At 37.2% G+C, this 12,763-nt stretch overlaps 1 protein-coding gene across 3 annotated transcripts in view; it reads right to left on the reverse strand.

The window, feature by feature from the left end:
• The window catches only part of VPS45 (vacuolar protein sorting 45 homolog), a 66,621-nt gene that overhangs the window by 49,481 nt on the left and 4,377 nt on the right, over window positions 1–12,763 (reverse strand). For all 3 annotated transcript variants that reach the window (XM_025287938.3, XM_025287939.3, XM_044944427.2), the window contains exons 4-10: window positions 9,197–9,276; window positions 8,077–8,145; window positions 7,818–7,955; window positions 7,269–7,379; window positions 4,040–4,174; window positions 3,494–3,607; window positions 2,927–3,094 (exon numbers count right to left, since the gene is read on the reverse strand). In XM_025287938.3, coding sequence (XP_025143723.2) covers window positions 2,927–3,094; window positions 3,494–3,607; window positions 4,040–4,174; window positions 7,269–7,379; window positions 7,818–7,955; window positions 8,077–8,145; window positions 9,197–9,276 — 815 coding nt within the window. The remainder of the gene's footprint in view (window positions 1–2,926; window positions 3,095–3,493; window positions 3,608–4,039; window positions 4,175–7,268; window positions 7,380–7,817; window positions 7,956–8,076; window positions 8,146–9,196; window positions 9,277–12,763) is intronic.

Here is a 12,763-nt window from a genome sequence, read left to right on the forward strand (position 1 = left end):
AAAGTTCTCTGAGAAGATTTAAGAATACAGAGATAAAATTAGAACTGCTGACAGAAGTACTTTTCATAAATATAAAGCAAATAGCATCTTTATGATTTTAAAAATAATGTTTACCAAGAGGAAATCTTGATAAAGATTTTTAAAAAGTAAAAATCAGCAACTATAAATCACAGTATATAACTAAAGCAACCATAGGTGGGTGAATTTGTTTCTTTCAGTTGTATCATATCTTTAAAAGATACGCTTAAGGACTTCCCTGGTGGTTCAATGGTTAAGAATCTGCCTGCCAATGCAGGGGATGCCAGCTAGATTCCTTGTTGGGGAACTAAGATCCCACACACTGTGGAGCAACTAACCCCATGTGCCACAACTAGAGAGCCCCGCACCAAGGAAGGATCCCGAGTGCCACAACTATGACCCAAGGCTGTGGCTATGCTTAGTCGCTCAGTTGTATCCGACTCTTTGCGACCCCATGGACTGCAGCCTGCCAGGCTCCTCTGTCCATGGAATTCTCCAGGCAAGAATATTGGAGTGGGTTGCCATGCCCACCTCCAGGGGATTTTCCTAACCCAGGGACTGAACTAAGGTCTCCCGCATTGCAGGTGTATTCTTTACCATCTGAGCTACCAGGGAAGCCCAAGCCAGCCAAAAACAAAACCAAACCAAAAATTATGCTAAGAGGAAAGAAACTAACTTTTACAAAGCACCTATCATATGGGAAGCACTTTACATCTGAATCCTGATAACAACCTAAAAGTTTGAAATCATTATCAAACTTTATGATAGGCGTGGGCAAAATAGGTAATTTTCCCAAAGAAATGTTGATACATAGAGACAGGATATAAGCCACGACAGTCTGGCTGCAAACCCTGTGTTGCTTCCATTATACCATGCTGGCTTTATTTTACAAAGAAAAATTGCAGGAGAGAAAGAGACTAGGATTTAGAATATAGGGTCCTATTAGTAAGGAAATGTGCTTCTTATAATAAATGGCTTAGAAACAGCCATTTCCCAAAGGACTCTCATTCCCAAGTTACTTACTGTCGGTGATACCACATTTTGTCATGTCTCAGGAACTTTGGAATTATCTCTCATTTGTTCTCTCGTTATCCTTATAGCCAATCTGTCTCTAAATTATTTTCTCCCTTTGATATTGTCTTTCATATTTGTCCTTCTGTACATTTTTACTACTATGAAGAGTTTTTTAGCCTCCCTGGTTTTAATTTTTTCACCTCCAAAGCATCCTTATTAGATTAAATTTCCTAAAATACTACTTTCATCATATCAACTTCTATATAAGACTCTATGCTGGATTTCTTTGCCTATCTCAGCAAATACAAATTCCTCTGACAAGCATCTTCATAAACTAGCTCCTGTTTACCAATTCAATTTTATCTCCTATTTCTCTTCCACACCCACTCTCAACAGGTCATGCTGTTTATTATTTTTTTGCATACTTCTGCATCTTTGCTTTGCTGAAATCCTCCTCCAGATTCTATTCATTATTTACAGTCCATCTAAATATCACCTTCTCTAAGAAACTGTCCCTAATAACCTCAAATCTTACTATAGTCAGTACCACAACTCTGACTTAAATATTAACTTAAAATGCTGCCTAATTGTCTGATTATGTTACTTTTCTGCTGAAATCCTCTGATAGCTCCTGTCATTTTAAGATTAAAGCCCTATCTCCTCTCAATGGCTATAACCAGGACTTAATCTGTCCTTCTGGCTTATCTAAGACCATCCCTTATCTTGTATCCAGCACTAGCTACATTGAGTTAGTCTCTGTTCCCTTGGCTTTTTTTTTTCTTAACATCTCCATGTCTACATTCTCTCTGCCGAGAATTTCTTTTCTTGAAAAGTAATATCATCGTCTCTAAGAAGCTCTAAGAAGCCACATCCTTACAGAAAATAGCCGTCCTTCCTCTGTATTTCCATATCCCTTTGAAATACCTCCAGTATAGCACTTATTGCATATATTATAACTCCTGGTTTACATTTCTTTCTCCCTTACTAATATGTGAACTCTTTGAGGAAAAAGATGGCATTTTATTTATTTTTGTTCCTCTAGATACTCATTGTACATGGAGCAGACATTCACATGTTTGTGGAATAAAAAGCAGATGCTCAATAGTATAAATTTCAGTTCAGTTGCTCAGTCGTGTCCAACTCTTTGTGACCCTATGGACTGCAGCACGCCAGGCTTCCTTGTCCATCACTAACTCCCGGAGCTTGCTCAAACTCATGTCCATCAAGTCAGTGATGCCAGCATTTTAATAGATACTGTATCTTTAAATCTTCCTAACAATCCTGTGAGATATATATCATTATACCTATTTGACAAATAAGGAAAATGGCTAAGAAATTAAGCCAACAGCTCCAGGTCCCAAAGCCAGCAGTGGCAAATCAAACACTATAATTTAGATCTTCTGATTTTCGTCTAGCATTCTTTCTAGTTGACTGGGTTGCCCTCCTAAACACTCAGTTAATCGCCTGAACCCTTAGGGAGTGCACATTTTTTCTTCTCCTGTGCCTCTTATCATCTATCTTGTGTGTGTGTTAGTCACTCAGTCGTGTCCACCTCTTTGGAACCCCATGGACTGTAACCCACCAGATTCCTCTGTCCACGGATTCTTCAGGCAAGAATAGTGGAGTAGGTTGCCATTTCCTTCTCCAAGGGATATCTTCCCCATCCAATGACAGAACCTGGGTCTCCTGCAGTGCAGACAGATTCTTTACCATCTGAGCCACCAGGGAAGCCCATCTATCTTAAATAATCCTAATTTGCGTTCCTGTCTCAACTCCTGGTTAGACTGTAAATTCCATGTTGGTTAAGAAGGATTACTTGCCTTCGTATCACCTGCTCTGCTTGCCACAGTGGCTTACTACAGTAGGTGCTCATCAAATTGGACTGAACAGATACCTGGAGAGCACTAGAATGGTCGTTTTGACAGGCCAGTTCTTGTTCAACCTCTGAAACCTCCAGCAGATTCCGCTCACTGACCAACCGAGATAGTTCTCCAACCACTGTCACATGCTTTGACACAGTCCCAGACATCTTCTTGAACTGTGGGTAATTCTCAACAAAGGCCTGCCATGAGAAAAATATCAATTGGGGGTTCTGTTATTTCTTGAGGACAGGCATGTATGAAGAAGAGAAAAAAAAGGAAGGGATTATTCTTCTGCCCAGACTAAGGCGTCTAAAACTTTCAATCACACAGCATTTTATTATGCATAAGAAGAGAAGGACTGGTATATGTCAGAAGACTGAGTCATTAAATAGTTCAAATATGACTGAGGAATGGAAAGAAGTTCATGGCTTACTATGAAGTTTTTACTATATTGTTTCCTAAAGAGAAACAGAAAATAATCTTGAATCAAACACAAGGAATCAAGGCAGAAATCAGACCCAGAATATTCCAGAAATGTTGCTTACATGAATAGTTCCAAAGTCTTGCATGTTAGTCATCCATGTACATGTTCAATTTACCTTCATGTCTGCTATTGATTCTAGTTTTTGCTGTTCTTTTGGTTTCTTCTTCTGAAAGTCTTCCATGAGATTCTTTATGTTGCTGCCAATCTCAGCAAAGTTCAGGTACATATTCTGTGAAAAAGGAAGTTGCACATACAGTTCTATCCACTAGGCTGACTTTCAGACAATTTAAAAGGAGTGAAAAAGAACAATGAATACAGTTAGAACTGAAGGGCAAGAAAATTTCATTGTAATTACCAAATCTGGATATCGGCCAGGACACTGGTGATGAATACCACTACTAATCTCACAAAGAGCTACGGACAGGAGGGCGGTAAATAAATTGGGTTCTGATTTTTAAAGTACAAAACTACGTACATGATTACTAAGAAAAAAGTATTGTTAAAGGGTTAGAAAAGAAGTCTTCTGTCTTCCCTTGAGATGCAGTTTATCTATAGGATGCCTCTCGCATCCTTCCACACAAAATCCCACAGCTGCTCCCATTCTAACAAATCAGGATTAACCTCACATGGAAACAATTAAAAAGAACTCTAAACCACTTACGTTAGCATAGAACTCATCATTTTCAGCAGATAGGACCACCTCTCTCAAATCTTTACTGATTCCTGGCACTCTGGAAAGATCAATCCGATTGTTGTTTATACCCAGTAGTTCATGGACCATGGCCTGGTATGTCCACTAAATAAAGAATGACAAAAAAAACTGGTAACTGACAAAAATGTGGAAATATTAATTGGCAGGAAAACAAAAACTGATAATATTCTTAGCAAACTGGTCTTTTTTACATGGAGGTTCTCTATTCAGCTCAAATTTTATTAATATTTTGTGCTATACTAAGCATTAAGATTCTCATTTTAATTGGTTAAACATCCAAAAGTCAAAATACTTTTAGATTTCACACTTTTGGAAGAAGGGCACCCAGATTAATATTCCTGATAGAAAGAAAACAAATTAGATCTATCATTAGCTCCAATTTTTGCCTGTGAATTAAGAGCATATTTTTGGCTTCACAGATAGGGCTATATTGGTACTGCAGTTATAAGCTGTACCATTTCCTGTATGCTTCTGTGGTTTTTCTGCAGCATGAGAAGTATGTTCTTGCAGATCTGAGTAGTGCTATATTTATCCTGGGAACACTAATATTATCAGAAAAAACCCTGTAGGTTGATCAAAACATGCATATTCAGAAAGTTGCCTGTGAATCCATTTTATTTTATATTTTTACTTAATATGCATTGTGAAGAAGGACTGGTTTCCAGTTTTACAAAATGTGAACTTTTTTGGTAAAACTGAAAAGGAGAAACCCCAAAATTTGCCTTCTCACCTTTTATGGAGAATAGGTTACTTTTAGTCATAGGCCCATTAGAAAAAACTAAGTATTTTCCAGCAAATTACCCCCTAAACCTAGAGTCTAAAACTAAATATTTATATATGTATAAGTGTATACATTGGAGAAGGCAATGGCACCCCACTCCAGTACTCTTGCCTGGAAAATCCCATGGACGGAGGAGCCTGGTAGGCTGCAGTCCATGGGGTCGCTAAGAGTCAGACACGACTGAGTGACTTTACTTTCACTTTTTACTTTCATGCGTTGGAGAAGGAAATGGCAACCCACTCCAGTGTTCTTGCCTGGAGAATCCCAGGGACGGGGGAGCCTGGTGGGCTGCCGTCTCTGGGGTCGCACAGTTGGACACGACTGAAGCGACTAAGCAGCAGCAGCAGCAAGTGTATACATATATAAATAATCTAGATTTGTTATAATAACTTAAGACGTTATAAAAGAAGGCGCTTTATTTCCTAAAATATTTGCCAAGTAAATCCTTGAAAAAACAAGTTTCATTAGAGCATTTAAAATAAGTACAATGAAATGTTTTATGCTTCCATACACAGCATCCTGTGCATGCTTTTGCCATTAGCACATGCTTCATAATTAAAGTGATCTGTTTACTTTCTCTTCATTGGATCATGAACTCTTTGAGAACAGAGACTGTATCTTTTAACCTTTTATCTCCTGTACTTAATACAGTACCTGGTACCTAACAGGTCCTCAGTGAAATTTGTTGAATGAATGAATGATTGCTTTTCTTTGGGAAACAGAATTAAAGGCAATTATTTTTCTTCCTACTTTTTTACACTGTCAAATTTCTTTAATTATTACTAAAAGTATATAAAATATGTCAAGTTATATTACTTTGAATTTTAAGACTATAAGGCTGTCGTATCATAGAGGAGTTGTACTCCACAGCCACAGATTTCCCCTAGCATTAACATTATTATAAGCTGAGATGGAACTGAAATATAGACTGTTCCTATTCCTACAAATTTAAAGTCGCTATTAATAAAGCATCTACAAACTGTAAGACATTGCACTTGAATTCACAGAACAAGCATTAGTAAGACATAGTCTGCCTTGAAGGGATGTACAACCTAGGAGAGTGTGAAAACAAAGGTACAACATAGAAAGTGCAGTATGAGACATGAGAGAAAAAGTTCTACAGTAATTCGAAGGAAAAAAAAATCATATATGACAAAAAAGTAAAAGCTTCAAGGAGATGTTTCAAGTGGTTTTAAAAAATAAGAATTTTAAGAGGTGAAGATGGGAAGAGAATGTATTCCAAACATTCCAGAGTTCAGATCGAGGTCACAACATGAATAAACTGATGGCAGAGAATAATGAGGCATATCTACACAGTAGTGAGCTGCAGGTTTTCCATAAGGTTGAGCCCACATTATGAAGGATCATGGTGGTCAAGTTCAGGAATCTGTATTTAATTCAGCAGGCAAATGGGAAACAGGTAAGATTTTTAAGTCAGGAGTAATAGGTTAAGAGTTGTGAGCTTTAGTAAAAGTAATTTAATAACATTGTATTTGTGAGATACATTATAGTGGAAAGCACTTGAAAGTGGGAAATCCAGTAGATGACTATTTCCTATAGTCCTAATGACTATATTAGGATGACTAATTCCTATAGAATTCCTATAACACAGGGGTCTCCAACCCCTGGGCCGCAGACTGGAATAGGTCCTTGGCCTGTTAGGGACCAGACTGCATGGCGGGAGGTGAGCCTTGGGTGAGCAAGTGTAGCCAAGCTTCATCTGCTACTCCCCACAGATCGCATTACCTGAACACCACCATACAAGGCCAGAACACCACCCCTCTGGCTGCCCTCCCCCTGAGCCCTTCTGTAGAGAAACTGTCTTCGATGAAACCTGTCCCTGGTGGCAAAAAGGCTGGGGACTACTGCTATAAGAGATTAGTTACACCAAGGTAATGGGAAAGAACAGATAGACACTGGAAAAGTAGAATCTATGGAACCTAGCGTGCATGCGTGGTCAGTTGCTTCAGTTGTATATGACTCTTTGTGACCCTGGCTCCTTTGTCCATTGGAGTCTCCAGGCAAGAACACTGGAGTGGGTTGCCATGCCTTCCTCTAGGAATCTTTCCAACCCAGGGATTGAACCCATGTCTCCTGTGTCTCCTGCACTGCAGGAAGATTTTTCACTGCTAAGCCACCATGGAAATCCCAGAGAACCTAGAAGTTGCCTTACTTAGGAATGGTGGCAGAAAGAGACAGGAAGGAGGAGGCAGAAGCAAGAGTTGAAGATGACTGTGGCTAGAACACTGATACCAGAATATTAGGAAATACAAGGCAAAAACAAGAATAGCTGAAAATAAGGAGGCAAATAAATGGACCATGTTCGTTTCCACATCTGCATTTTGATGAACACCACTTGAAATCATCCTTCCATTGTGCTAACAAAGGGCTCTGCACCTGGTTTAGCAATGGGGTGATGGCATCATCGCAGCGATCTAAAATAAGTAGCAGCGGAGGGACCTCAGTCCGCCGGAATTCAAACAGTTCATATTCTTTAGTTATCACTTGCTGTGGGTAAGAGAGAAAGACGTTTGGTCAACCAATTGGTAGCAGATAGAGATGACATAAATAGAAAATTCATACATAAAAACCACATTTACAATAGTTTTTTTGCACTTTCACAGGCCTTCCATAAAAGGATTCAAAAGCTTGACAAAATTTTAGTAGCATTCTGTTTAAGGAGTTAGGATTTGAAACTCTTATTTTACAAGTGGTTTAACCGGATCAAAAGAAGTTAAGTAGCTTGCAAATGTTTCCTGAGTTAAACCTAAGAATCTTAGCTCTAATTTGTTGCCTTAGGTCTTAAAATATAATTCCTACCTCTTTGCCAATAAACCTAACAAATCATCTCCTTGGTTTCAGATAAAATATTCCTTTAGTTTTGGAAATATGATAAGGAAATGAATGGTCTTGATGTTTTGGAACTGGGGATACAGAATGCCATACCTTAACACATTCTGCAAGTCTCTTTGCTGCTTCTGATGAAAGCTGATAACGAATCATCGGACATTTCTTCAGAGATAAAAGGAGAGCTGTCAGACCTTGAGTTGTTCTGGATAGTTGGACTGGATCCCAATTTCGACCCTTTTTGTTAAAAACATACATTCATAGAACATATTTGAATTTTTTCTTACAAGTCCAATTACTTACTGAATTAACTTCCATCTGATAAATAAACAAACAAAAGCCTTCCTTCTTTCCATACCTGGCAGCAACCCAAAATATTGAGGGAAAACAAATGTGGATTCACAGCAATGTAATCACCATAAAATTCCTACAAACAAAGCACCAAGATCAGTCAGTTATTCCACAAACTCCTAACTGTATCATGCAATAATATTTTTCATATGTGATATAATACTATGTGATACAATCAAGTTGGAGGAAATGCAGGTATAAAAAAGAAAAATTGATCAATTAACAATTGAGTAACAACAGTCAATGTGAGGGGATTAATAAGACAATTATAGAATAGAAGCAAAAATAAATCTTAAAAAAAAACCCAATCAAAAAACAAAAGTTGTATAAGTATACATATCATATTTAAGGAGACTTTTCAATTAGTAAAAATAAAACACTGCTAAAGATATACAGTGTTACACTCAGATGAGTAAGAACATTGCTGTCCAGTGTATTCTCATGAGGGAGAATGTGATTTAAAATAGGTCATTCTTTTTTATTCATTTATCACCTAGCACATCCTTATAAAAATCCAAAACTTGCTTATTTGCTCCCCTGAGGATGATATTCTTCACTGAGGTGATAAAAGTGTTTAAAACATTTGTGCTAAATGTGTTCAAGAACACTAAAGGGTTTAAGAAGGAAAAGGTAACATGAAATGTTCTAATGTGAGGTATTTCATAGCATGTAGAATATTGAAGAGTTTCCAAGTTTTAACCTAATGACCAATCTGCTTATTCCCAAAGCAAGATAATCACAAACAGAACTTTAACAAACTCATTCATCCTTTACTTCCTATTCTCTTCCAATCAGACATAAATTATAACTGTGCAGATGAACATTCTTATAGCATAGCTCATAAGACTACCTTTATAAAACATAACTGCCTCTGACTCCAACCCTCCCTACCAATCCAGTACCATTCCAATCTCCTTATTCCCACTGACTTCTTTAATTCTATTCCCATTCATTTGATACTTCTTCCAAACTTTCTATATATATATGAGTAGAGTGTGATGCAATGCACATTTATTGTGTCTGATCAACAGCTTCCTTTCTTAAGAGATAGCACTTTCCTTATTTATAGACTCAAATCTTTCAAAAGGGCCAATAAAAGAGATGTGTTAGAGGAACAATATATTTACCTGAACCTCAGCCACAACTTCCTGTTCATCAGCTTCAGCTAATGACTTCACATCACTCTTGCTTATCACATTACTGAAATCTGAAACAGACATGTAAGATGTGGTTTACTCAGAGGAGATAATTTTTGTTACAATTAGACATAAAGGGGCCTGACAGTTAAAGTCTAATAAACTAAGTGAAGTTTAGTATATGTGGTACTATACTTTACATTGTGGTATATGTCAAACACCTTCACATTGGAATGAATAACACAAATATGTTTAAATCTGTAAATTCATAATACTAAAAAAAAAAAAGGAACCATCATTATAGGCATTGGAGGATGTCAGGGAACCAAATCATTATATTGAAAAGAGCAAATACTTAGGAAAAAATAAGTATTTGTCCTTTTATATCCCAACTGTACCATCAGATAACCAAATAGTATTAATAGATGAGGGGAAACTCTTTATAGCAATTTTCCAGCTAAAAAGCAAAGCAGGAATAACGATAGAATTTAAAACACCATTTTTTTTCCCAACTCCTAATGAATCAATGGATAGAAATATTGAGCATTAACCTTTGCTAGTGTCGCAGTAAGACAGTCAACGGAAGCACACAACACTGCTGATGAAAGTCTTGTCAAAAAGAAATCAAATCTGAATTTAATTAAACCTGTGTATCCAAGTACCAATTTATAGGAACTGAAGGATAGTTCTTTAAATTGCAAAGAGCATGTTAAACTATCCCATGTGGATGTAATCAGCGAGATCCAGGCTGAAGGAAACTAACAGAAGGAGGCGGTTTAGTGGTTTATTCAATAAATAGACTGTGTGGGGGTGAAGTTAGAGAGAGGAACTATAGAAGATTCAAGAAATTTCAACAATGAATCTTCCAATAGCAATGTGTGGACCTTGCTGCTGCTAAGTCGCTTCAGTCGTTTTGGACTCTGTGCGACCCCATAGAGGGCCTCCTACCAGGCTCCTTGCTATGATCCTAATTCAAACAAACTGAGCAGGGAAAAAAAGGCATGAAAGAATTTGAAATTTGAGCACTGAATGAATACTTGCATAAATAGGGATTACTTTTCATTGTTTGGATGTACTAATGGTCTTTTTTAAAAATGAGTCCTTATCATTTAAAGATGCACATGGAAATATTTATGGATGAAATCATACAATCTGTTAGATGTTCTTCAATATAATGTTGATGAGGGAGTAGATAGCAGTACAGCTAAAACAAGATTGGTCATGGTACAGTAACTGTAGAAACTGGGTGATGGGTACATGGGGATTTATTAGGCTATTCTGTCTACTTTTGTATATATTTGAAAACTTCCACAACAAAGTCTTTTTAAAAATAAAGGATGGGATACTAATACTAATACAAGATATTTAGTACACATAAGAATATACAAAAATACAATCATTAAAAAATGACATAAGCAGAAGGCCAGTTTAGTGCTGATATAAATTGTGCTGAAAGTCTATAAAGAATAAAATCACTATATATAAACTCATTTTCAGTTCAGTTGCTCAGTCGTGTCTGACTCTTTGCAACCCCATGAACTGCAGCACACCAGGCCTCCCTGTCCATCACCAACTCCCGGAGTTCACTGAGACTCACGTCCATCGAGTCAGTGATGCCATCCAGCCATCTCATCCTCTGTCGTCCCCTTCTCCTCCTGCCCCCAATCCCTCCCAGCATCAGGGTCTTTTCCAATGAGTCAACTCTTCGCATGAGGTGGCCAAAGTACTGGAGTTTCAGCTTTAGCATCAGTCCTTCCAAAGAAATCCCAGGGCTGATCTCCTTTAGAATGGACTGGTGGGATCTCCTTGCAGTCCAAGGGACTCTCAAGAGTCTTCTCCAACACCACAGTTTAAAGGCATCAATTCTTCGGCCCTCAGCTTTCCTCACAGTCTAACTCTAACATCCATACAGGACCACTGGGAAAACCATAGCCTTGACTAGACGGACCTTTGTTGGCAAAGTAATGTCTCTGTTTTTGAATATGCTATCTAGGTTGGTCATAACTTTCCTTCCAAGGAGTAAGCGTCTTTTAATTTCATGGCTGCAGTCACCATCTGCAGTGATTTTGGAGCCCCCAAAAATAAAGTCTGACACTGTTTCCACTGTTTCCCCATCTATTTCCCATGAAGTGATGGGACCAGATACCATGATCTTCATTTTCTGAATGTTGAGTTTTAAGCCAACTTTTCCACTCTCCTCTTTCACCTTCATCAAGAGGCTTTTTTAGTTCCTCTTCACTTTCTGCCATAAGGGTGGTGTTATCTGCATATCTGAGGTTATTGATGTTTATTTCAATTAAATAAAACTGTGAAATTGCTCCACCCAAGACATTTCAACAGTCTATTTTTCCTAGGCTTAGTGCTAACTACTTTAACATATATAATTTTTTCCTTCGACTTCATAGATTCACAGCCTAAATCAATCTCTAGAACCAGAAGAGTAAATATTAGATTTATTATTCATTATTAATCTTGGCCACTGTATCAGATAACTCTTCAGAGGAAAAAGGAGTCTTTTATCTCATGATCTATTCACTTTTTAGCTAAGAGACTCAGCAAAACAGTGATTCTATTAAATGTGCACATAGATTTGGCAGCATGGAGAATCAATCTCTTTCTATAAATGTGTGTGTGTGTGTGGCTGAATACAAAAGTTTCTATACTTTCCTATCCTAAGTACCTCGCTTGTAATCAGATTAAAAAACTACTGAATGACTAAATATGTATCAGAATGGCTAAAATGAAAACCAGGGACAACACTAAATGCTTGTTAGGATACAAAGAAATTAGATTGCCTAGATATTGCTACTGGAAATGTAAAATGGCATAGTTATTCCAGAAAACATTTAGTTGTTTTTTAAAAACATTAAACATGCAGCTACCATATGACCCAGCAATTGATCCCTGGGAATTATGTATTACAGAGAAATAAAGACTTACGTTCACACAAAAACCTGTACACAAGTATTTATAACAACTTTATTTGTATTAGCCCAAACTAGAAACAACTCAGATGTCCTTCATTATGTGAACAGTTAAACAAATTGTGGTACAGTCATATCATGGAATAAATTAAAAAAAAAATTTTTTTTTAAATCAAGTATTGATACGCAACAACCTGGATGAATCGTTAAAGAATTATGCTGAATGAAAAAAAGCCAATTTCAGAAGGTTATATACTGCATGATTCCATTTATATAACATTATTGAAATGACAAAATTATACAAATGGAAAAGAGGTTGGTGGTTGCCAGAGGTTACTGAGGAGCCTGGGATGGGAGGAAAGTAGACAAAATGCAATGTGAGGGATCCTAGGAAGATGGAAATGCTTTGCATCCTTACTGTATCAATGTCAATATGGTATGATGTGATACCCAACTATAGTTATGTAAGATGCTTCATTAGGGGACACTGGGTAAACAGTATATGGGATCTATGTATTATTTCTTACAACTGTATGTGAATCTACAATTATCTCAAAAGAAAAAGTTTAATTGAAAAGGAAAACCTGTGATTATTAACCAAAAAGAAAACACTGACAAAAACAAAAGTAGGATA

This window comes from Bubalus bubalis, chromosome 6, assembly GCF_019923935.1.
Source record: "Bubalus bubalis isolate 160015118507 breed Murrah chromosome 6, NDDB_SH_1, whole genome shotgun sequence".
In the NCBI taxonomy this organism is placed as follows: domain Eukaryota; kingdom Metazoa; phylum Chordata; class Mammalia; order Artiodactyla; family Bovidae; genus Bubalus; species Bubalus bubalis.